The sequence below is a fragment of the Phaseolus vulgaris genome, chromosome 1, assembly GCF_000499845.2.
Source record: "Phaseolus vulgaris cultivar G19833 chromosome 1, P. vulgaris v2.0, whole genome shotgun sequence".
NCBI lineage: Eukaryota > Viridiplantae > Streptophyta > Magnoliopsida > Fabales > Fabaceae > Phaseolus > Phaseolus vulgaris.
Window position 1 is genome coordinate 3077228 of NC_023759.2, and position 27718 is coordinate 3104945.

At 28.3% G+C, this 27718-nt stretch overlaps 3 protein-coding genes across 3 annotated transcripts; 2 read left to right on the forward strand and 1 right to left on the reverse strand.

Moving 5' to 3' along the window:
* Positions 1-9009: 9009 nt before the first annotated feature.
* LOC137816612 (protein EARLY FLOWERING 3) lies at positions 9010-13745 on the forward strand. Its single transcript, XM_068619825.1, has 4 exons — positions 9010-9553; positions 10063-10928; positions 12236-12287; positions 12423-13745. The coding sequence occupies exons 1-4, from the start codon at positions 9335-9337 to the stop codon at positions 13425-13427; spliced, it is 2142 nt and encodes a 713-aa protein (XP_068475926.1). The 5' UTR covers positions 9010-9334; the 3' UTR covers positions 13428-13745.
* Positions 13746-14521: 776 nt separating this feature from the next.
* LOC137815406 (protein neprosin-like) lies at positions 14522-20306 on the reverse strand. Its single transcript, XM_068618547.1, has 7 exons — positions 20158-20306; positions 19289-19375; positions 18893-19210; positions 17992-18153; positions 16484-16537; positions 15338-15484; positions 14522-14959 (listed from the first exon to the last, which is right to left on the reverse strand). The coding sequence occupies exons 1-7, from the start codon at positions 20287-20289 to the stop codon at positions 14582-14584; spliced, it is 1278 nt and encodes a 425-aa protein (XP_068474648.1). The 5' UTR covers positions 20290-20306; the 3' UTR covers positions 14522-14581.
* Positions 20307-24412: 4106 nt separating this feature from the next.
* Positions 24413-27241, forward strand: LOC137816613 (uncharacterized). The gene is made up of 4 exons (XM_068619826.1): positions 24413-24619; positions 24745-24852; positions 26053-26220; positions 26902-27241. The coding sequence occupies exons 1-4, from the start codon at positions 24518-24520 to the stop codon at positions 27022-27024; spliced, it is 501 nt and encodes a 166-aa protein (XP_068475927.1). The 5' UTR covers positions 24413-24517; the 3' UTR covers positions 27025-27241.
* The last annotated feature ends 477 nt before the right edge of the window (positions 27242-27718 follow it).

Consider the following 27718-nt stretch of genomic DNA (forward strand, 5'->3'; position numbering starts at 1 on the left):
AAAAAATACTTGTATGGACTTAAACTATCTCGATTATTAAATCCAAAATGTGATTTTGTAAAATAATTCTAAAATAACTTAATATTGTAAAAAAAAATTGAAATATATAAAATAATTAAAATAGAAAAAATATTAATAAGTTATAAGTTATATTAATACAAATTGATTATATATAAATATTAATAAATTATTCATAACATAATTAACTGTAAACTTTCTTTGCAGAAATAACTGATTAACTGTAAACTTTCTTTGCAAAAATAAATGATTAACTGTAAATTTTCTTTGCAAAAAAATATCTGTTATATGAGTTTAACTTTTAAAATGGTCTTCACCTTTGGTATTTTTTTAATATTTTAATTTCCTCGTTTTTTTACAATTTTCTTTGCTTTTCATTGCATTTCTCCATTCGTGCATTTTCGAATCCTTCACAAACAAGGCATTTATGATTAGAGATAAAAAATAAAAATAAAAAAAGGCAAAAGAAAAGAAAAAACAGGTGTGTAAAAGTGGGTAAAATAGAAGAACAATTTTAAGATTTGTCTTGTTATTTGAGTTTGTGTTATTTAAGAGTTTGTTATGGATTGGGGTTGAAAAAAAAAAGGAAAGAAGATAAAAAAAAATAAAGCGAAAAATAAGATTAAAAAATAATATTTAAATTTAACTCAATTCTATAAAATCAGATAAAATGAGTTTGCTTTCACTTACTTTGTCTAATCTGTCAAATTATAAGTTAAAGATGAAATGAATTAAACTACCTCGTCAATATAATTTTTTTAAATTACAAGTTAAAATAAAAAATAATAATTTAAAATATTACCTTTTTATTGCATTGTATGAATAATGAAAATATTGAATATTATTGTTTCTAGTCGAGATTAATGAATGATATATTTTTTACTTACTATCATATTTAACTAGGTAATTAAGTATTTAATATTATGACCAAGTAATTAACACTCTTCATAAATCAAACAATTACATCATGATCATTATAGTTATTTTTTTTAGGATATATAAAATAGGTACTCTTTAGGAATTACTTATTCAATTATATACACTCACTTACATTTTCGAATATATAATATTCTTATTTAATCAATCAATCTAGAGAACTCGATCTAAGGAAAAAAAACATTTTATTTCCATCTTGAAACTCTTATTTCCATTCTCGATAAGAATAACTATTTTAACAGGTACAAATTAAATTTCAATTATTAGTTAATAAAATAATTTAATATTTAAATATAATAATCATTTTATTTGATTTTATTAAAAATATTAATTAATTAATTTACATAATTAAACATATTTTTAAAAATTATATATAAAAAAACAAATTTAAATACAAATTTTAAAAAATTATGTCAAAATATTCAACCTGATTCGTTATGGTCAATCATTGCATTTGAGGTATTGTTCGTTTTTTAGATCAGTGCTCCGTCACAATTTTGTCCATAAGGCGCCTATTAAATTGTGACACTTGAGTTGTTACGTTCTTAAGTAAAGAGAGTTGTGTTACTTAGTTTTAAATATAAATCTACCTATCAAATCTTAGTATTAATAATAAATGACAAAAATGAAGCTTGAACCTCCCTTTGTAACAAACCAATAGATTTCATAAAAAAAAAAAATTATTTCAACATTACTTTTCTTTTTCTTATTACGAATTGAATAAAAGAAATTTTGAAATATAAATAATTAATAAATAACTTCTATGAAATTTTGAAAGAGCAGAAAATCTTTTTCATACTATGAACATAGTATAATGGTGGTCATCAACTAGTTGTTCAAGACATTTATCTTTCAATGAGGTAGCAAGAAAGCAATGAATTTCTAAATTTTCATATGGTTCGTTGGGAAGTCCTTACAAAGCTTGTTGAATAATTTATATGGATTCCACCATTTCACAAATCCAAACTAAATAACGAGTGTTTGATCCAATAAATATGTCTTCATGAGTCACTTATCCATGTTTGCAAGTATTGATTTTAACCATTATCTTCTAAATTTCGGGATGGATTGAAGCTCAACAAATCCATACTTTTTTTATTTGTTATACTCTACACTCAATTTACCTACCTACCTGTGTATCCAACATAATGAAAATGTAATTATTATAATATGAAAAACCCAGACAATATAGTATGACTTAAAAGACCCATAATTAAAATGTTTCAACGTGAAAGATGTTCCCAATAGACTTCAATGTGTTTGATAAGAAAACATATCAAGTTTCAAGGTTTTTTATTTTACATTAAATTAAATTATGAAAATATTTCATCCATTTCATCTAAATACCGAAAAAGATGATCCATTCGAAATGTAACTATCAGAAAAGAAATCACAAATAAAAAGAAAAAAAAATCACACTCAATCGAAAATATACAAGAAATAAAGAACACTATACTCTAATATATACAATTTTTTGACAGAAATTTGTAGAGTAAAACATAAAATTTAACATTTATATTAAACCCTTATATAATCCGACTTAGATGTTGAATTTTATGTGAAATCCCAAAAGCAAATAAATATTTAAAAAAATGTAATGACATATTTTTTTTATATGATATTTATTTAAATGGAGTGTAAATATGGTACGCAATATTCGGAATTTGCAGTGGTGAATATCCACACAGTAGATGTGGTGATGCAATGACAGTTACAACGAGATCACATCGAATCTTGCTTTATTTAGTGCTCTTTCCACACCTTCCATCGATGAACCTTCCAGAGAATGAAAAACCACGTCACGCAACAAACATTGCTTCAAAACGCCATTGGATAACCAAATATTAACATTTTATATTATTATTATTATTATTATTATTATTACTATTATTATTATTATTATTATTATTATTATTATTATTATTATTATTATTATTATTACTATTTAATTTAAATGACAACTTATCCATATCAAAACATTTTTCTACAAGTGGTCTTTTGATTAACAATTGAGACTGATTATGATTGATGATGACTCCATTTTGAGAGTGAGAGAAACCATAATCCCAATTTTTGTGTTATATAAAAATTAAATCATTTTAATAACTAATTACAATCATAAATACTTTTAAAATATATTATTTTTTAAAAAATATTTTGAAAAAGGATATAAAAAAATATAAATAATTTTTTTTTAACTATTTTTTCATCCATAAAACTCAAACTTATAATTAAGAGTATTCAAAGTCAAATCAATAAAAAATAGATCTAAAAATTAATAATAAATTAAAAAAAATACGATATTTTTCTTGTAAAATTTATATAAAATTTCGTTTAGTGTAAAAAAATTATGAATTTTGTCAAGTCCGACGAAATATTTTTAAAAAGTCTCACAAAAAAAATAAATTCTGATAGTGAATTTTTCTAATTTCTTTAATTTATCACTATATTTGTTACATAAATATGGTGTCACTCTCCTTCTGCAACTTGTTCAATTGTTGCTGCAATTTCTTGGTTTTCGGAATTTCTAATTTCTTTAATTTATCTTTTCAATAATTTATCTTTACTTTGAATTAAAAATAAAAAATATTTTTGAACAATTTAGTTACTGTATTTTGTTATCATAGTAACTGTTGAATTGAAACTAAGAAAATCTGAAACAAAATTTTGGAAATTTTTTACTATTTCTTTTAAGTTCCTAAAATTAACTTTTTTTTTTCCTTTTGTTATTTAAAGATGTGTTATTATTACCTATTAGGTTTCCAAGCTAGAGATCAGGATAAAAAAAGTTTTATGGACTTTAAGAAAACTAAAAAAATTTAAAGACTTATTTAAGTTTTTATTATTTAGATATCAAAAAGAGATATAATCTCAGATAATATTTTTTTTTTGTAATTCAGCTATTATATACTGTCACAAATTATTTAAAAAAAAAACACTTTATTTTCTATAAGAAATATCTGAAATTTAAAGATTTTTTGTTTGTCTAGGGTCTTGAAGTTAACATTTCCTAATTAGGAGGTGCATTTTGACCTAATTTAATTTGGTACCACTGCCAAGCCTAATTATCTTTTGTTCATAACCACAAATGTTAATCCCTGATTAGCATGTTCAATGGACACAATAAAAAGAAATATTAAGCAAAACAATTTTAGTGAAATTATTTAAGAAGAATATATATATATATATATATATATATATATATATATGTGTGTGTGTATATATATATATATATAGAGAGAGAGAGAGAGTAGAAATTTTTGACACAAAAATGCTTATGTGTTTATAACTCTTATATAGTTTTAATATGGAATAGAATAAAAGGTGTTTGGATAAGCTTTTTTTAAATGATATATAAGAAAAATAGGAAAAAGTAGCATTGTTTTTTTTTATAATCTAAATTTTTTTATACGTCTTTGTTAAGCAAAAAAATGGACTAAATTTATGAATTTTGTGTCCTGCACAAGCATTTATAAAAGAATTACCTGAACAAAATCTAGTTACATTATTGGTTATTTTAAAAAAACTTGGCTTAATAGTACAGAAATTTATATGCTTAGTCCATTCAAAAATTTCTATGATATACTTTTCTAAATCATTATTTTAAAAATTCTCAGAATTTTATGAATTTAATATTAATAGTTTTAACACATTCAAATATATTAAATTTTAATTAATTTTATTTGAAATTATTTTATTTTTCAAATTTTTATGTTTAATAAAATAAAAAGAGTAGTCAGAAAATAACTTTATTCTATATTAATAATAAAAAACTTTGATCGCATTTTTTAAAATTTAAACACAATCGACTTTTAGTATGAAATATGTCTCAATATTATATATTGTAACATTCAAACTTCGACTAAGTTAATAAAGTCTAAATAAATTAATAATATTTTAAATTTAGAAAAAAATGGATACTCTAATCAAAATCAAATTGAACTGATAATACAAAATCAAAATATATAAATTAGAAAATAAAAAGAACTTCAAATTCTGTAGAATTTTAAATTTCCAAATTATAAGTAATTTAATTTATATGACTCAATTTCCTTATTCAATTTCATCTCTTCTTCTTCCATCTCACTTTCTATAACTTTTTTCAAATAATCGTGCATAACTTTCTTGCTTTAAGTAACCTGATTCTCTTTGTTCTAAGATAAACAAAAGTTACAAATTCATTTTATTTTAAGATTATGGATTGGAAATAATGTGATATTTTTTAAATAATTTTTTCATAAATTATTGTTAGTATTTAATTTTTTTCCTCTCTCAAATGACTTAACAAACTCCTGAAATTAAATACATTGTAATAACGTAAAAGCATTTTTATGGAAAAAATAAATAAAAATACATTATGACAATTTCCTAAAAAAAAGGGTAAAATATTCCATCCTCAATATGAGAAAAGAAAGCATATCCCTCACTTTCCACTAACAGGTGGTCCAGATTCCTGATATTCTTATGTCGGTCCCAATAATTTTTGCACTTGAAAATAATTAGATATAAAATATTTTATTAAATAAATTATCTTTATAAGGTGTAACTTTGAAATATTTAGTCAGTCTACTACACTGATGACTTAAACAAATTATTATTTATCTATTTTTAAATAAAAATTATTTTTTAAAGTGAATTTATAACATCATCTAGATAATGTACTATTTACTACGAATAATATATCGCTACGTGAAACCAACCATTATATATAAGTAATGTAAAAAAAACATATAGTTTGTGAAATTGACTCTTACATATGAGTAAGAATAAGTATAATTTAGGCATGTAAGATCAAAAATATTATTGAACATGTATTGGAAAACTAACATGATATCTAATTAAGAATATCTCTAATCCCTAATTATCATATTGTTGTATTGTTAGAGTGATACAAGATTAATTATCATATTTGTACTGATTGAGGTCCATCTACACGGAGACACAATTCAAATTCTATAAATAAGTTAGCATGGGTTAGGTAAACATTACATTCACTTACAAATGTCCTGCCACCCTCTCAGACCTAAAATGAATAAACACAACCCTCATAACTAAATAACCTTGACACCAGTGTAGCAATAAGTTAAGGAAGAAACCTACTTGACTCGTTTAAGAAAATTTTTAACATCCACTGTGAGGTCGAGATAGACAATGAGGAAACTTATGGTATTATAAAAGAATATGAAGAACGACCACCATAAACCAACAGATGCAAGGTTGATCGAGATAGGACATGTGACATTACTCTTAACCCTTAAAAAAGAGATGGCCTGAATGAGACGGAAGAATGAAGAGGAGATCAACATTTAAGACGAGACAACAAGGAGATGAGAAGAAGGTTAGACGAGGAGACACATGTATCATCAAAGTTCAAGAAAAAAAAAACTATACATACTGATCAAGTCCACCCAGTTGGGGGAAAGATAAATGACAAGGATCTTTCAGGTGGGTAGTCTTCACGTCAATTTATCCAATACCTAAAAAATCTTATTATTTTTTGAGGTCATCATAAACCTCGACCAACTATGATAATGGATGAGATTCATAGTCCAATAAAACAAAAATATCAGCTTATCCCCATCAAATAAAAACTCATGACACAAGGCTCCACTATGACTTAAAAAAAAATCTCCCTTTAAATTATTGTCAAAAGAAGTATATGGAGTTAACAAACATGTACCCGACTATCTACAAGAGACAACTAACTGACTAGGTCGGGAGGTCAAGCATTATAAAAATGAAAAAAAGACTTGAGGAGAAAGGTGTAGGTTTAACATCTTGCATATAAAGCGGAATGCTTGCAACGAGACTCAAGAGTTTGGATGTAATTGAGTAGGGGCGAAAGACGCTCATGGTAAACTAGTCGAAAGGAAAAGTGGGCATGAACATCCATAAACAAATATGTATACATATAGAAGAATTCATACAAAAACCCCTTTCAGTCATGACATATGCTATCAATGACACTACACCGCTCCACAAAAACTATACTCACTTCGACATCCTTTTTCAACATAGGCACATTGGTGACAAAGGACCCATCATTGATGACCACCAATACTTTTAAAAGTACTCGATCACACAAAAATATACACATTCATATCCAAATTGGATTAGAATGTCACTCTCAATCTACTTCGCAACAAGATCTCATGCTTGACCCAGAGAATCATCCCAATCTAAACCAGTCATTGACATAAAACTCAAACCCTTGACAACTCACCAACACCAACAAAACAATAAGTAAAAAATAAATAAAAACATTAAAATCATTCTTATTATACCATTAAGAGAATGTTTATAAGCATTTGTTATTAGGAAAATAACAATTTACTTATTAATTTTCACAAGATTAATGGAAATAAAAAACTGCTGTTTCAAGTTCACCAAAATATGTTACTATTCTAAACTAAAAAGGGAAATAAATCTTTATTTGGTTTATTTCGGTGTTTGGTTGGTTATCTTGCAATCAAAGGAGAGGAATGTACGGGAAACGACAGCTGGGTGGTAGGTAACCCTTCACAACAACTTGTGTTCAATTTACAATTATCCATAGTTTTTCTTATTTTTAATATTGCAATTTTTCAAATATAAACTTAATATTAAAACTAAGAATCTTATTTGATGTCTTATTTGTACAATATATTTTCTGATTAAAATAACTAAACTGATTTAAACTATAGTTTTAAAAATAATTATTATAAAAATAAAAGATTTATTATATATTGTTTGTTTGTTATTGATTATTAGTGTAATTGTTTTTAGTTTCGTACTATTAATATATTTTAGAATTAATTTGAATATATATTCTAAGTATTTTTTAACGATTTAAAATTATTTTTTTAAATTTAAAATAAAGGTAGACCGTATTTTTAAAATCCCATTTTAAGAAAAAGTTCACTTCCTTTATTAGTGAGTGTTATTATTCTTTCTACTCCATATCAATATTTTAATTTTTGCATATTATAACCTTCGATTTCTCATTTTTTCAACAAATATTTTCAGTTGTTTATATTTAAAAGAAAGTTTATTTGATATTTTTATGATAAAAAATAATCCCTTTACAATTATTTTTGAAATAAAATATTGTATTATAATAAAATAATTATTATTTTAAGTGAAAAGTTAACGAAACTAGTTACTTTTTCATACATAAAACTTCTTCTCACAATAATTTTACAAGTAATACTTTTAACATTTAGTTCTTACAACATCTGAGATAACATTATAAGAGAGTGATGTTTTCCTCCTTTCTTACACAATAATTTTACAAGTATTTTTTCATGTTCTAAATATATTTTTCCAACTTTTATTTAAATAGTGTGCATGGTAAAACCCTGTAATCTTAAGTAACTAAAATATTTTAAGTGTAACAATAAACGTGTAATTAATGAATAACATATATTTAAATTTATATTATTTATAATTTTTAATGAACTTTTATTTCAAGTTCGTGAGTAGACTGAGGAGATGATTTAAAGTAATGAAAAAGGAAATAATTTTTTGTAAAGAAGGACATTGTTAATAATAAATTAAGAGAAAATAATAAAAAATATTTGTAATATTATATTTAAATTATTATAAAAATAATTAAATAATGTTAAAAAACAATTAAATATTTTTAACTTATTTTTTTTTTCTTGGCAATCACTAAATATTTTATACTTTGCGTAGAATCCATCCTCAATTTTGGTGTCATTTTCACATTTCATCACAGGAAAATAAATAAGGTATAAATGACCAAGTGGTCTTAATTCACTATTAATATTTAATTATTTGGTCATTTATCTATATATATGTATTAGATTAAGAGGTTGAAAAGTTAAAGAAAGGATTTCCTATAATCTGGAAGTAAAAAATTCAAAATAAAAAAAAAATTCAATTAAAAACTAAACAAATACAAAAATTCAATTAAAAAAAAAACACAATTTTAACTCATGAGATAATTCAACTAAGTGAAGGTAAATTTGATCTTAAAAAAAAACTGGTGTTTTATTTTAGTTTATTTTAAAAGCAAAAAGAGCGAATTAATTAATATAGTAAATGACAGTAACTAGATAAGGGGAAAGAAGAAAGAAGAGAACAATCTAGGCAAGAAAATCTAAACAAGTGTAGAGATATGCTATAGTGGGGCCCACAAGAACGCACTTTTTTCCTCTTCTATTTCTCTCTTTCGATTACCTCGGAGCCATGTCTGAGGAGAATCCCTAACTCATCTCTTCGGTTTTTCTTCCGTACTTTTGCTTTCTGATCACACTTCGTTACCCCATCAATCTTTCCCCATCTGGGTTCTTCTTAGATTTCGATTCAGATTTTTCCTTCTCCTTTTCTCGTTGCGTGTGCCAATTGGGATAAGAAAAAGACGAGATTTTGGGATAGGATGAAGAGAGGGAACGAGGATGAGAAGGTGGCGGGGCCAATGTTCCCGAGGCTGCATGTAAATGATGCAGAGAAAGGAGGGCCAAGAGCACCTCCGAGGAACAAGATGGCCCTCTATGAACAGCTCAGTGTTCCATCTCAGAGGTTCAATCCACGCCTTCTGCCACTCAAACCAAATTCATCTTCTAACTTAGTTGCTCCACCAGTTTCCTCAACCCAGGTGAGGATTGGCTTTTGGGTATCTGTTCTTCATTCAATTTTGTTTTTTTTTTTTTTAAGTTGGAAAATGTTTTTGCTGTTGTGGGTTAGTTGCTTAACTTGCTCTTAGCTTGAGATAATTGGGAAAATCGCAAGTCTAACTTCAATTAGAGAGAAAGCCTTAAAATAGTATGTAATTAGGGGTAGCCTTCGTCTCATAGCATAACTCAGTTTTGCAGGATTGGGTTAGGTCAAATCTCAAATTCTAAGATATTATGAGAGTCTATTTTAATAATTATTGTTGGGTTTTATCAGATTGAGTTAGGCTTAAACTTTTTATTATGACATGTCTAGGAGTTTCTTTGTTTTAGGATAAGATTTGAAACGAATTGTGTTGGTTTGGTTGATATGCCTTGGAGTTTGTTGTTTTCGTATGAGATTTGAAACAAATAAGCCAATGATTTAAGCTGTTTGGTGAAGGTTTGCAAATGACTGTGTATGTTTCTAATACGAATCAATATATATATTCAGGGGAATGGGCATGAGAGAAGTTATGCCTACCCAGTTCGTTTGCCTTCGCAAATACCTGCTCATCGAGCAGAAAGTTATATTTCTCGCCAATCTGATGGATCGAGATCAAACACTTCATCGGTGCAACTAGAACGGAGAAAGAGAGCAGATGAAGATGATGTTCATGCATACATTTGCTCGAGGATTGGTCACTCTAATGATAAAACGATGAAGAGTTTCAATGGGGAAAAAATCACTCCTTTGGGTGCTAGGAATTTTTGCTCAGTTTCAGTGCAAGATGATGGTGAAAGAGGTCCAACACTATTTGGTTCCCTTCCTGTTGACATGAGAAAACATGTGAGGAGTGGGAATGAGGCGCATCCACATGTAAGCTCAAGTAGACAGCAACAGAAAATGTCTGTCAAAAACAAATCAAGTGGAGAAGTTATTGACAGTCTAGTGATGCAAGCCAAGGTGATTCCAAATCAAGAGGATCAAGATTGTTCTGTGCCAAGTTTAAGCAGGTCACATCAGGATGGTGCTTGTCTACAACAGGAGTGTGTGGCTGGGCCCCAATCCAATGACGTTGAACATAGAAATGGTCTCCTTAGCTCTACAAGGGATATGGATAATGGAAATGCTCTTGTACCAAAAAGCTGTTTTTATTCAGCAGCAAACCAAACCTGTCCAGTTGAGGCTACCGGTGATGTTGAATATCATGATATTGGTACTGAAGGTCCAATGCAGAAGGGAATTTTTGATGAAATTGGTGATGTCTCCAAGATCTCCACGGTAACAAATTTATCAAGTCAGGTAGTTTCTCCTGATGATGTTGTTGGGATATTAGGTCAAAAACGTTTCTGGAAAGCAAGGCGAAAAATTGCCAAGTAAGTGATGTTGATGATTAGCAGCAGGTTTTTTCTGTGGTGTGGTGATTCCAAACTTTAATTATTTCCTTGTGAAATTCCTTTCTGATTTATGATAAGTGGCTTTTTGACATGTTTCATCTGGGCTGTATTTGTGATTTTTGAAGTTTTGTGTATATTATAAAGTTACCATATTGTCATGAAAAAAAGTCAACTTGTTTCTATGTGCAGGAGAATAGAATAAAACCCTGAGTTTGATTTGTCTTCTGATTTGGTTATTCATATTTTGATCCCTTTCATATTGTTTCATGCATATTTAATTTGGATACATAAGGCTTGGTTTCTAAAATGTGTTGAACCTTTTCCCTATTGCCACTCGGTGAAGGTATTTTTCCTTTCTCTAATATCTAAAAGCGTAGAACTGCACTGGTTTGGTTTATGATTTGTATTCTATTCTAGGTAAATAACCTGTATATTTATATTTCCTTCAAGGAGTTGCTAATGTGGCTTTTGAGAAAGAAAATCTGATCATCTTGGGGTCCCTTCTAAATTGGTTTTTTGCATGTTCAAAGTCCTTAATAATTTTTTAATGGTGGATCCTGGATCGTCTTACAACAGGGTGGTGAGCAGTCTTAAAATATTGTACTGTGTTGAAGGGTTACCCTTGTGACCGGCTGACAGCGGATCACTTCACTCTTTGGATATATTCCTTTCTTGGTTTCCTCTTACTTGGTTCTCCATGTGACCACTTGGGTGAGTTTGCTTACAATACTGCTTACCCTTGCTGCACTGAAGGACCTGGGCTAAGAAGGGGACTGAGAAATGCAGGATGATGCCACAGAGTACAGGGACAATTGGAGAGTATATGATGATGGGATGAGTTGTTAATAGATGTTATACTTATAACAAGGGGAACATTTTTCTTTTTGTCTTCTCCTATTTCTCAGTGTCTTAATTTTCCGTGTTCAAGGAGGGAGATTTAGCTTTGGTAACCATATAATAGTTTCTATGCATAGGATATCTTTTATATGATTTGATAAATGTATGCCTAGAAAAGAAGGTGATTATGTAACATTGCACGCTTTAAGCTTCCTGGTTGAGTGTAGTCTTTATTGTGAACCAGAAACAACTAGAGTACATAACTATTTCATATGAATTATATAATATGTTTTTCTGCAATGAGCTATATTCTTATTTTCCCTGTATGATATTTTACTTGGCTCCTTGAAAGTAAGAAAGTGTGTAAATACTTTTACTTTAGAGGAGCTTTTACCTTTTGGATGAGTATTGTGTAATTTTTTTGATTGAACTCCCATTCCTCTCTACAGTCAACAGAGAGTGTTTGCTGTCCAAGTGTTTGAATTGCACAGACTGATTAAGGTAAAGTTGATCTCTTCTGCTAGCCCAAAATGTCAAGTGTTAACTTTAATTGCAAGTACTTGCACACAGACATGGAGATTCACCCTTCAAGTCTGTTCATACACAATCACACATTAATTCTTTTTATTTAAACAGGTCCAACAGCTGATTGCTTCATCCCCAAATGTTTTGATTGAAGATGGTGCTTTCTTGGGAAAATTTCCTCTGGAGGGGTCTACTCCTAAAACCATTTCATTGCAAGTTGTCGTTGAACCCCAACAACAAAATCCTAAGCGGAAAAACAACTCAGAAAAGCCGAACCATAAAACAGAATGTTCTGCTGAGAATGCAGTTGAGAAGAAAACCTCATTTTCGTCCCCAAAAAATGGTAGCCACCTCACAAATCACTCCCCCTTTTCAGGAATTCCACACCAGACAGATGTAGCTTCTGATAATGGAACAAGTCCCTGGAGTTTCAATCAGTCACCTCAACATCAGTGGTTAATTCCTATCATGTCTCCTTCCGAAGGGCTTATCTACAAGCCATATCCCAGGCCTGCATTTACCGGAATGATGCCTGCAGGATGCGGCGGGCCACTCGGACAAGCACCTCTTGGTGCTACTTTCATGAATCCTGCTTATCAATTCCCAGCTTCTCATCAAGTAGTTGGGGTTTCACCCTTTGTTTCTCCTGCCAACCACACCTACTTCTCCCCCTATGGCATGCCAGTAGTGAATCAAGCAGCATCAGGGTCAGCTGCTGAACATGTGAACCAGTTTGCTACGCAAGGTTCCCATGGTCAAAATGGTCATTCATCAGTGGAAGGAGCCAACTTTAACACTCACCATAACCAAAGCTCATCTAACTTGCCAGTTCAGAGGAGTGGAGCCATGTCACATGTCAAGAAACTTCAGGTGTCTAAGGAGAGACAATTACAAGGGAGCACAGCAAGCACTGCTAGTGAAACACCACAGCGAATCAAAGCACGGAACATTACTGAAGGAAGTGATGCACATTCTCTTTCTCTTCACTCTGTTGATGCCAGACAGCAAACACAAGTCATCAAAGTCGTTCCACATAACGGGAAATCTGCAACAGAATCAGCTGCTAGAATTTTCCAATCCATTCAAGAAGAGAGAAAACAGCATGATTTAGTCTAGTCATGTATATGGACATGGAACTACTGGGCCTGTGTTTGGTTGTGTTCTGCTTCAGAATGTGAAAATCAAAAGCTATATGTTGAAAGTGAAAATGAGACGTGTGTGTTGTCTAAATGTAGCAGAAAACAAGCTTTGAGACGAGTTTGTACAGTGCATCAAGTTCTGTACTTTGTTGTTGTTTGATTATAAGTATCTTGCTACTTTATTCTACTTTTTCCTGTTGTTTTTGTTCTTGTTACAGCATATTCGTTTGTAGATATTGTTGTAACTATATGGAATGTTAAAAATAATCAAATGTAATACTAGTGGATGTTGTCACCCTCTGCACTACATTTTCATTTTACTCATTGAATCTGAGTTTTGACCCTTATGGGTTCACATTAGATTGGAATGTGGAAACTAGTGTTTGCCACAGTCTTTTGGAGTTACAAAGTATTTACAACCAGCTATGTGTTACTGCAAAAATGGATAGAGAAATAGTGATGTATGTAAGTTTGAAAATATCAGGACTAGTTGAAGATAGAATGGTATTTTTTAATTGGTTAAATTGTAATATTGGTATTTTTTTAATTTTTGAACCCCGATTTTGGTCCTTATATATGTATATTTTTTTTTTGCAATTCTAGCTATCACATTATAGAAAATATATAATTTTGGTTGAATTCTTAATTTTGTTTATATTTTTTTATTTCGGTTCAATTAAATTGCTATCACTTTAGTTTTTAAAAGTAATATTTTTAAAAAATACAAATATGAGTAATTAAGATAGGTTGCTGAAGATCACTTCTATTGAAGATAAAAATATTTTCTAATATATAAATAAAATAAATTTTAATTAATTTGATTTAATAAAATTGAGTTAAATTTAAAATCTATTTTCTTAACGAGAGATAAATATTTAAAGATGAATTATTTTGGATAAAAACTAACGATAATACATTCTTACGTGTAAAATTAAAACGTTAATATCTCATCATTATTAAATTTATTTAAATGATAAATTTCTTATTATATATTTTTCATGAGTTATTAGCAAATTTCTAAACTAATATTATTACTTTTTAACTTTAAAAATTAGGTAAAAAAAAGTCACCAAAATATTCACTCAATTTCCTTCTTCTATTTCCTACTAAAATGTAAGTTGTAGAAGCTTGTTAAGGGCACTTTGGATTTCTACCAGGACCCCCATAGTAGAATTGAGGATCATCAATATAATCTGACATTAACCAAACATCATAGCAATTATATTCATCAGAATAATCAGTGACCCATTCTGGGATTTTCAAGAATTCAGAATTGTCATGAATTCTCATTCTTGTTATTGCAGATGAAAAATCCAAAACTGTGGCAAATTGGCCATTGCCCATTTGTGTTGCTGTGTGAGGAGTGTGTCCAATGCTTGAACTGTAAACTTCACCACCCCACTCCACAGACTGTGCATTGTAACATATTGTTTCAAACAACTCAGGTGGCCAATAACCTATGTTCGTCTTCTCACCATATTGCACCCACCAATTGTTGGTATATGGATCCTAATGCAAATCAAAAATGCCAAAAGAAAAAAAATAAGTTACAAAAGAGTTCATCTTTCATCTTTTAGCAATCATAAGGAATTCAAATGTGAAATTAAGAGTTCAAATTAGGTGAAGATGAGTCAAATAATACTTGTGTTCCATTTACTGCTAGAACTAATGTTCTTTTAATGCTTCGTAATAGGTTAAACTTGTTTTAATTACTGTGGACAAATCAGGTTTAAGATTTCTCACATCTTACGTGAAGGAAATGCATCTGATAAGCTTGCTAACTTCGGATTTATTCATAAAGAATAATTTCAATGGTATAATATATTTTTATTTAGTATTTTTTTTAGAGTTTTTTATTAATATATATAAAAGAAAGATGTGAGTGACCTTATATATGTAAATTGTTATTGTGTATGGAAGGCCACCAGGAATTGAGATTGGATATATTGCAGCACCCAAGGCAATTTCATTGTTGGTTTGGATAAACCCAGGACAAGTTAGATCAAAGCAACCCGTTTTCTTTGAACCATCAGCCTGCAAAAAGTGGTGTTTAAAAATTACTAGGCCCAAAATACTATAATAAAATGACAATTGCTTTCTGTACCCACATATTTGAACATGCACCTAGTATCTTATGTGAAATAATAAAAATATTCTTTATAGTTTTTAAATAATAGGGGTGTGGATCAAAATATATTCTTGATATTTCATAATACATTTCTGATTTGAATTTTAGAACACTTAATTTTGAAATCCATTTTTCGTAATACGTTTTTGGAATTTCTTTTTCAAAATCTCTTTTCTAGAATATGTTTCTGAATTTTGTTTTTCAGAATAATATTTTGGTTTTAGAATTCTATTCTAGAATTTAATTTTCGAAACACAAAAATCTATTTTGTATTTCTTTTTCTTAAATGCATTTTTTTAATTCTGGATTTTCAATTTCGGGATAAAGACAATTTTAAAAATTTGAAAGTTGATTAGGCGTAGGAAGCAATTGCTAAACAAATAAGTAAAAATAAATAAATAAATTTAAATATTAATTTAAATATATTCTGTCTCTTTAGTTGACTTTTTGTAATATTTTATTTGTTTTTTTTCATCTAAAATTGAAAATATTTTTTTAACTCTATGATTTTTTATCGGCAAACTCTATGATAATTCACTAAATATTTATAGGTTAACTAAAAGTCAAGTCATCATTCTAAATGATATCTCACTCAAAGTTTACTTCATGTCTACATGATACAATGTCAATAGATAACATCATTAAAAAAACTCAAGATTTATAAAATACTACTTTAAAACTGATGTTAAATATGAAAATTAATGATTTTAAACTTTAAAAAAAAATCAAGAAAAAAAACAATTATTTCAAAATTTACTAAATTAATTTGTTTTATAGGAACTAAAATTAAAGCTTACTCATTTTACAGAGATTAACAAATTTAAATATAATGCAACACACTTATTATCTAAATCAAGACTTAGTAATTCACAATTTTTTTAGGGTTGATGCAATTGCAAACTTACCGTCCAGTATACAAATAACCGAGTTTGTCTATCTCCATACACACTGGGATTCACCTGGTGCAAGTTTATTGTATAAAGAGAGAATGAAAACAAATTTTAAACACTTAAACATGTTAAACCATATATAATTTCAGGTGTTCAAGCATGAAAAACTACAAAGAATTTAGAAAATAAAAGAGTAAGTTACAATTACATGAAGTTTATTTAAGTTTATGTCCATCACAATTTTTTTTATCCTCACACTATCTTCATTTAATTGTTCAAAATTATATATATATATATTTAAATTAAATAAATCAATTTATGTATTACTACTTTTATAATTTTTTTAAAATATGTGGCATCGTGTATGACTTTTTTTTATCCAAGATAATTTTTTTGCAATGGACATATTTAAAAAATAATAATTTGTGTTTCAAAATGAAATTTTAAAATAAATAAATGGATTTTTAAAAACAAAATACCCTTTTTAATATACAATAATAAAGATGTAATGTAGTTGAAAGTGATTTTCCTAATAAAAAAACTTGAGTAGTCTTTAAATATACATTTGTGTAATTTATTCAAAACCTACTTATTTTTATAAATTTCTAATTATGTTTTTTTTTCTCATGAGATAAATATTTTTAGTCCATAAACTTAAAAGAAAACCTTAAATTTTGCATGTATCTAAATATTAGATTTGAGCAACTAAAATAATTTACAAAATACTCATTTTAATCTCTCGAATTTCATGCCAAGGACTAAAACTTTTTTTTTTCAATTTTGAAAGACTAAAAATAATTCTCTTAAAATTTGGAGAACAAAAACCAGAAAATATTCTAAATTTCAGAGATTAAAAACATATCTAAGTATTTATTTTTTTAAAAAAATCCTCCTTTTGTAAAGTTGTCAATCATATATTTTCAAAAAAAAATTGTTGTGAACTAAAAAAAGAAAAAGAAGAAACAAGAAGGCTGGTATACCACTACAAGAAAATGATGAAATAGAAACCATTTTTTAGAGACCAAAATAATTAGTTGCAATAGTAACTAAATTAGAGACCATTTTGGAAACTAAAACAAAAATTGGTTTCTAAATTAGTTTCTATTATTTTCTATTATTGTTAAATAGTTTCTAAATTGGTCTCTAATTAGCAACCAAGGTTTTAGAGACTAAATTTAGAAACTAAATAATTGGTAGATAAAACATTGGTTGCTAATTAGATACCAATTTAGAAACTATTTAACAATAATAGAAAATAATAGAAACTAATTTAGAAACCAATTTTTGATTTAGTTTCTAAAATTGTCTCTAATTTAGTTACTATTGCAACTAATTATTTTGGTTTTTAAAAATTAGTTTCTATTTCATCATTTTCTTGTAGTGTACAGTATGAACAGTATTTTACACTTAAAAAACAAATTTAAGTTGGAGGGCTTTGCTCATGCAAAAGTGGTAGAATAAGTTAGGTTTTTGAAGTAACAAAGATGCATAAAAAGAGAAAAGTAAGTAGAAAGTGTTCTTACTGCCCATCCAGATTGAACACACTCAAAGTCATTGTATGAGCCTGTTAGAAGAGCCACTTGAGTAGTGCTGTATTCATCATCCTTTTCAACATAAGGGTTGCACACTCTCAGGTCTGCTTTTCCTCCCAAGTAACGATACCCAACTGTGAACAATATTGCCTTCTGTTTCACATACATGTAATCCCAAATCAACACACCAAACACTTTCTTCTTTCAACTACAACAATATCATGCTTCAAAAACTATGAATTTACACATCTATAACAAGAGTATATCGAAGATGAGACGTCAACTAGAGATAAAAAATTTTATAGTATACAGGTGAATATAAACTTCACTTTCTAAATCAATTTGGTAAGACTGACTTTTACTCAAAGTATAGTTCTTAAGATGGTATCAAACTCATTTAAAACATATATTAAAGAGTTTGTTGATCTTATCATATTAATCATGTCGTAATAGAGTGCCAACTTTTGCACTCTAACACATTACTATTAATTGGTGTACGAAATTTTATCATGATTTCATTTTTGGAGAATGATTCATGAAACTTTAATGTATATATATTTAGAAAGAGAAAAAAATAGTAGGATTTATAGGATATATGATGTGTTAAGAGGAGAGAAATAAGGATTATGAAATAAAGCTATATAAATATCATAGTCCTACATTTCATTACAAGACCACTACTCTCTATAATAACAAAATGTGTGTTAAAGGGTATCTAGAAGTGTTTTTGGACTTGTGAAATGAATTTTGTTTAATAAGAATGAATAGAGGCATTTTATTACTTAACTATGTGAGTAAAGGAGACAGAAAAAAACAAACAAAAAATACTATTTTTCAACTGATATAAGACTTTTGTTGTATTCAGAAGTGCAATTAGTGTAACAAAACTTACAGAGTGGTTTTTAAGTTGAACAAAGGAATCAAGATTCTTATTCACTTGGCCATTTTGATGGTGATAGAAGCTTGGCTTCTTCCTTCCATAGTCTTCAACTGAATGAGCCTTGAGTAGCTCTCTTTTTCTTATTCTTCTAACAGGTATTGTTGCCTCTGGACATTTTCCACTTTTCTGCCACACTTGTGAAGTCACAGTGAGAGATAACTCTTCACCCCTTTGATTCATCATTTTGCCATTCCTTGAATGGTTTTTGTTTCTAGCAGTTCTTGTCCCTACTGGTATGTCTTCTTTTGCTGAATTATAAGTGGGAGCCATCTGGTGTATGCAAGTTAGCTACATCATATAGAACACAAAAATCATGGTGAGATAAACAAAGAATCAAATGTGACTCACTTGGATTTTGTGACCCTTCAATGCAGGATGATCAAAGGCTGGTTGCTTATTGATGTCAATGCAATCAATCACATCCCCATCTTCACTCTACAAACATGAAAAAAATGGTGTTATGATAAATCAAGACTTAATTATGTGTTTAGTCTTTAAAATTTGGAACTCATTTGGTGTTCATCTGCTAAATCTAAGAAAAGAATACATCATCAACCTTAGATTTATTACTTAGGGACTAAAAACTATTTTAATGAAATGTGTCAGTCAGTCAAATTCAGTACTTAAAAATCAAAAACTTTTCTCTAATCTATAAGATTAAAAACATAAACAAACTTTAACTTTGTATAAAAATAACCAATCACACACTGCAACAACTTAGAAAACAAATGTGTCAGTCAGTCAAATTCAGTACTTAAAGATCAGAAACTTTTCTCTAATCTATAAGATTAAAAACATAAACAAACTTTAACTTTGTATAAAAATAACCAATCACACACTGCCACAACTTAGAAAACATGATCTCACTAAAAACTGTATAAGATTCTCTGTTATATATCTGATTTCTGATTGTTTTTCATTGATCAAATGCTGGTAAATTACAGGACTATCAGGTGTTTAACAACATTAAAAAGAAGTACCCAATGCATTGTAAGTGATCCCACATCGATTAGAAATAATAGTATTTTTATAGTATTTAAAAACTTTACCTTAGCCACTTTGTGTAAGGTTGAGTTAAACTTAAAGTTCACTTCTTAATATGGTATCAAAGTCATTTTTCGAGTTTATTCTAACAACTCAAAAATATATAGTTTCACACACGAGACATTTCATAGTATATAAGTGAGTATAAAGATGATTTATATAGAGTTAATTACCACGATAGTTTTCAAGGAATATCTTCTAAGATGCTTTAATTTTCTTTCAACTTCCAAAATCTTGTGTCTTGATAAAGAACCACCATGGACTGTGATTAACAGCCCCAAGAGAATGAAGATTATGGATCTCATGGCAGAAAAGTGCAACACCTTTCCCATTCAGAATTCAATTAACAATGACTGAAATTGAAGACAAAGATACACATTGAAGACATGCAATTTATTGGTGATATGGGGTCATGAATTATAGACATTAATTGCTTAACTATAAGTTAGCTAGTGATGTCTGCATGAGTTACCCTCTGTGTCATTCAACTTATGTTTACATCATGAATTCATCATTGACATGCAAATGCATGTTTCATTTACCCAACCAAAGAAAATAAAGGTTTGAGTTTTTTCTGTTGAATCTAAAATTAATGTTCATATCTGTGGATCCTTTGGTGTTAAGAAATTTCAAAAAATTGATTTTGAAAAGAATTGTTTGCACAATTCAACAGTTCTTATATTTTAATTTTTAAATACTAGACCTGTTAGGAATTATGATGCTAGAATAGAAGTTTTAACAATCTCTTTGGTACATGCAAAATATGCTGGAAATGGATGAGTAAAAAGGGGGAGAGAAATACGTAGGAAAAAAGTTCAAATAATGCATAGATTACGTAATTTCTGTTTTGACATATGTATTAATAAAAGGAAAAAAAATGCATTTTAGCTTCACCTTTTAATATTCCTCTCCCATTTTTAATAAGAATGAATAGGAAGATTTTAATTTCATCCATTTTCTCTTATTCATAATTTATTACATGAGTAGGATCTTAAAAAAAAAAAATTTAAAAAACAGTTTTAGCTGAAATATTTGGTATTGTCGTGACTACGAGGATTCAAAAGAATGTACAAATTCACACTTCAAATCAATTTCATAGGTTTAATAATGAATGAAGGGTACCCAAAAAGATTTACTTTTATTGAAATGATTTTTTTTAATTTTTAGATTTTTAATTATGAATGAAGGGTACCCGAAAAGATTTGGACCTGTACTCAATTTTTATGTAAAGTGATAAAAATATATTTATTTATAGAGAAATATGAATAAAAATATATTATAAACTTTTTTTTTATTTCTGTAACACTTTTCTTATTTTTGGAATCAGTTTTTCATAATACATTTCTAAAATTTTTTATTTGGAATTTAATTTTTGTATTCTAAAATTGTTTAATTACTTTTTCCATGAAATTTTGATTTTCCAATTCTATTTTAAAATTCCATTTCATAAACATAAAAATTTATTCTAGATTTACTTTTATGAAATGAAATTTTTTTAATTTCGGATTTTTAATTCTGAATGAAGGGTAATTGTTTGGAAATTTCGATATGCATTGGGTGTCATCACAATTTATAAGGTGCAGAATAATCTACCCACTTATGAGCCTAAGAATTTACTCTCTTTTTCATGGACAAATTCTTTCTACACCCAATTTTTTGAACCTGTACCCTACATAATTTTAAATTTCCAAAAATGCTCTTCATTCAAAAAATCAAAAATAAAAATAATATATTCTGAAAATTAAATTCTTAAGAGATTATTATATTCTGGAAATAAGAATCTGAAAACAAAAATCAAAATCTTATCCAGATAAAAAAAAATACGCAATACGAAAAATACGTTACAGAAAAAAAAATCAGAAACATATTCTGGAAAAGAGGTCCGGAATGTATTTTTTATATATACCCCATTTTTTAAGCGTATTTTCGTCTTTTCAGACTGGAATTGGGTGCAGGAAGTAATTGCCTTTGAAAGACCCAACCCAATTAGTTGAGGTACTTGAACTGTATTTAGTTTTTGCATTATGGATTATGGAGTCTGGAAAAATTTCAGATTGGTACTTCCGGTAAAATTTCGAATCCTCCAATCCGTAATTCAAAATATGCATTTCACATTTAAAAATTCATCATTCAAAAAAAGTATTCTGGATTCACCAATTCGTAACATAAATATGTTTTCCAGATTCAGAAATCTGTAATTCAAAAAAAAGCATTTTGGATCCATGAATCCGTAACAGAATTAGACTTCCAGATTCAGCAATCCAGAAATCAATAATTTATACAAAAATTGCTTCTGGAATACCCCCTTATCCGAAAAAAAAATATTAAGTTCCGGATTGATGAATCCGTAGCACACTCCCAGATTCTTATTTCCGATATCTACGGTGTCCTTTTTCAAATAAAAGATTAAGGTCAGTTTCGGGATTTAGAAATTTGTGGAGGTGTAGAAAGAAAAATGTAGGGGTGCAGGAAGAAGAAGCCACTCATGGATAAAGTGGAATCAAGATTAGGGAGACCCATATGCATGAGTTTGAGCTATTTTTCTCATGAGCCCAATTAACATTGTTGAGTTGCAATTAATGCAAAATGTACAGAGTTAATCAACATGTATATTTTAAAAAGTAAAATAACAAATTATTACATCTATTAAAATCTTGATGATTCTAGAGACAAAATATTTTTATATAATTTTTCTTAATATATTGAGCCAACTTTTATAGTCTGTTCGTAAGTACTCAAAATGAATTTTAAATTTTCAAACATTTTTCTCAAACAGATTATAGGTTATATCTGTTTTTTAAATACCCACTTTTTTTTATGTTATGGTTAAAAGTTTTGTTCCAAAAGTTCTCTTCTAAATATTCCGGTCTGAAAATTTTGTTAGAAAGTTATTTCGAAATATCTCTATAAAATAAATAATCTATCAATTATTTTTATAAAAGGTAAAATATTTAAAAATTATCGGAAATACGAGAAGAAAAAACCAATTTGTTTTGACTTGTATTGGCTAATTTATCAATAAAATAGTTTTGATGGAATGGGTCGAAGCATGCCATCAACCTTTTTTTTTCAAAGCATTAATAAAATGTTATAATATAAATGTATTATAAAATATATTGTTATATATATATATATATTTATATTATGATACATAATGTTTATGTAAATATATGTTTGGACTGTTTTAATTTTTCCCTTTAAAAACTATTTTGAAGTTAATTCCAACTTTCTCTACGAATGAGAATCAATATGCAAATTAATTCATTTTATCATCGTAACTAACTTCAAACCAATTTAAAATATATGACTCAATCTTTATTATTAAAATATATACTTTTAAGAACCAATTTAGCAATAAATCAAATTCGCTATTTACTTTATTTTTAATATCATATTTCTCCTCTCTTCTAAATATATATTTCACACTTTATCCTAGTTAAAAAAAAAATCTCTTTCAACTATTTCATACTAACCTTTTTACTTCTATTCCTATATTTAACCATTTTTTTATTCCATCCTTTTTTTTATCTTTATTTCTAAATTAAATTTCAACGATCATCTAAAACATTATAAATAATTAAAAATGATCTTATATACATCACTATAAATTTTACTTTTAATCTTTAAAATATAGTTACCGGGTAATTTTATCCCACAAGTTCTATTTATGATAAATGAATTTCTTAAGTTTCCTCTATATAAAATTATTTTATTTCAGAACGATTTTATCCCATAATTAAGTTATTAATTTTTTTCATAATGAAAATAAATTCCTTTTGATGTTCATTTTTGTCCTAAAGCACCACCAATTTATTGACCAACCAACATAATTAACATAGCAATGAAACAAATTAAGTAGTTATTTTAAGACATTTAGTTTAATTATTATCTCTCTTGCAACTGATAGATACACACGATTTATTTACTCGTTATCATATCATATCTAAGAATGGAGTGTATATGCAACCAAAATAAGATAATCAATATACTCAGAAAATTAAAACTACAATAAATCAATTTTTCATTTTAAATTCAAAATATAATTAACATATTATTACAATTTAATTACAGTATAATTTCTATTTTAATAAATATATACTAACTATAAATATAGTTATATAAAACTATTAATCTAATACAGTATAATATAAATGGATGAAATTATCTTTTGGTTTTATTGATAAAGAGGACAATTTCACACCTTAGTCAGTGAGTGGAAAATTTTATAAAAAAATACTGAAATAGATAAGTGGTATTAATATACCTTGTGATTTTAATATAATTAGATTTTAATTGAAATTATGATTTTTTCACAATTTATTTACTTTAATAATTTCTAAATAAAATTTTTATTCATTTAAATAATTAGATTTAACACTTAATGTTTAAAATATAATTTTTTTTATGATCAAATAATTATTTTCTTACATTGTCTAGAACAATCCATTGATTCCAATCCAAAGCTTCAAACACCCAAAACAAAAGTGTTACTGTATCAGAGAGAGAGAGAGAGAGAGAGAGAGGGAGAGAAAAATGGTGAACTTCACATTGATGATCACTGCGGAACTTGAGAACCTCACCAATCTTCAACCCCAAGGTGGCTGCGACGATCCCAATTTCTCTTACCTCTTCAAGGTTTCTTTCTTCCTCCTTCATCTCTTTCAATTAATCAAATTCAACTTTTTCAGTTCCTTTCAATTTTTCATTTTCATTCTTCCTTTTTTCTTTCTTCAATTTCGTTTTCTTGTTGCAATCAATAGGTGAAATGCGGGAGATGCGGAGAACTCAGCAAGAAAGAAACCTGCGTCGTCTTAAACGACACCGTTTCTCTTCCGGTTGGAAAGGGCACCACTCATCTCATTCAGAAGGTAACCCAACTCGCCCTTTGCTTGCGTTTCATCAAAATCATTTTTTTTTCATTACCCAATTCAATAAATCCGTGAATTTGTTATTCCCTGAAAGATTGTGATTGATTCTCGCGTGAGTCCTTCTAGTATACATATTTTTTAGTTCAAGTTCTTTTTAGGAACATACTCTCTCATAGTTTATTGGTAAGGTCCTACTACTATTTGAACTATTCTCTTCTGATCATTTCCAATAAATTTTATCCTTGCATTCCTCATCTGAATTAATAGCCTTAGGAACTTCTTGTGATTTTCATCTTTATATATTTTATCAAGAGTTTTAGTAGTCATGCACACGTTTAAAATAATTTTACATTGTTATCCAATCATAAACTATTGTTGGTGTGACTTTTAAGATGACCATGGTAAAAAGGAACAAACTTAGTGTGGTTTATGATTGAAAGATAGTGGACAATGTAAACATACCATTAATGTAATCTTATTATACTGTTAATGCATAACATATTTTTCTCATTTCATAATGCTGTGTTTACTTTTGGATATATATATATATATATATATATATATATAATTTGTCAGTGTTTCCCTTTTATTATGTATTTGTGAATGGTAGAAAAGACAAGTGACACTATCCACTATACTAGTATTTGCAATTAGGTGTTATGGTTCGTCGACTTTTTTTTTCAATTAGGTGAAATCGGACTATATTTGGATAAACTTCTCTATGAATATTTGTAGTTGAAAAAAACAAGAGGTAAAATGAATTGAACTTCTCTATATAATCTAAAATGAAAGAATTATGTACTTTAGCTTTTGGAGAAGTTAAATGAAAAGAGCCTTTGGGGAAGTTAAATGTATTAGTTTAATTTAGCTTATTTGAGAAACTTAATTCTTTTACCTTATTATTTTTTCTCTTATAAATACTTATGGATGATTTTATCCAAATATGACCTAAGTGCATTAAAGAAACACCGACTGAGCAGAAGAATTCTGTTCGTTTAGCATGATTGGGCTTTTGCTTATGTGGTTATTTTTCGGTCTCTGACATAGGAGGAAAGGTTCTGGAAATTTTATGTGATTCTGCTGCCTAACCTTAAAATGATAAGCACTCAATGCAGTGTTTTCTTTTCTCTCATTTGTGATTCTTTGAACTGTTTGCTCCTGCAGTTGGTGGTTTCTTAATATCCTTTCTTTGGTATGCAGTGCAAATTTTGTGGCAGGGATGGCACTGTGACCATGATCGAAGGCAAAGGTAAACCACTTACCCAGGAAATCAGTGAATCAGGGAAGTACGCCCCATTGATGTTATTTGACTGCAGGGGATACGAGCCAGTAGATTTTGTATTCGGTGATGGATGGAAAGTTGAGTCGGTGAGTATCCTTTTTTTATGCTATGTTTTCATTTTTTTGGTCTCATTTCTGTGGTCTCTTTCGATTGTTCATTGTTGCTGCTGCTGACATATAAGCTTAGGAGTTTGTATTGTATATATAGCTCATATACCCACTTTTTTCAATTGAAACAAATATCACGGGCTTAATGGCATCATATCTTTGATCTCTTCTGTTCTGATTATTCAGTCTTGCTGATATATATACTGGGTATTGTAAATATCTCATATACCCACTCTTCTCCATTGAAACACATGATCATGTGCTTCCTTTGGTTTGGTTTGATGCTTAGTGTTAATGATTCAATTTATTTTGTTAACTGTTACCAGTACTTATCTATAGTATTTATCTAAAAACTTAGGACTGGGACGAATTTGATATGATTAATTTCAAAATCTTCTATTCCAGTCTTCAAAAACTAAACCAATAATTATATCATATATGGGAAGGTGAGCATGTTCAAAATATTTTCGATCATAACAATTTGCAAGATACAGCCCTTCTCTACCCTCTTGAATAAAATTTCATTAGAAATTTCCTGGTGCAGAAACCTGTAATTTAACCCGATAGCCATATTTTTAAGACTTCCTATAAATTTTGGTAAGATCATAATTTTCTGCATGTTGGTCATATTTCTAACTAATGCAACTTGAACTTTTGAAGCTTGAGGGAACCAAATTTGAGAATGTTGACTTGTCAAGTGGAGAATATGCTGAGTATGACGAGAAGGGAGAATGCCCAGTCATGATATCCAATCTTCGAGCTACTTTTGAAGTGACAAAGTAGAGAGAACTGGTTTGCTCTTTAAATATTTTCTTGATGTATAAATTTTACTGTTCTCTCCTAGATGAGCTTTTCAGCTTTGGGTTGCATCTTAATCAGGCAAGAAATTGTGGAATTTTCTAACATTACTTGTTAACCTTGTTGTATTTCTTGAAGAGGATAAAACAGCTTCAAGTTCCATGTGATTGATGAAGTTTACTTTTCATTTCATGTTTTGAAATGTGTATGCTTTTCAGTTCTGACTGGATTCTGACATGATCAAAAAGAAGAAATGAGTTATTAACATTATAAAATATTTAAATTTCAGTATTAATATCTTTATGTTAATTTTATCTCCAGTTTTTTCCTGTGATAACAAGTCTGAACAAAACAAAATTAACTACATTAGGTTATAAATACTTGGCCTCCTAATAAATATTCAACATATGAATATTTTTTTCTTTATAATATTAGTGCGTGTCTATATATATAAGAAAGTCAGGTAATGGTTAAAGTGTTAGAAGTGACAATATCATTTTAATCAAATATTTAATTGTTAGAAATGTGCCAACTTCAGAGATAAAAGGAGTGTGAATGGCTTCTTTTTTTCACAATACCCATAAATATTTTATAAAATATAAATATAAATAAAAATTATTATTATCCTTTTGTTCTGTTTGCTTTTATTTGAGCATGGTACTAAGTTATTCCACAAATA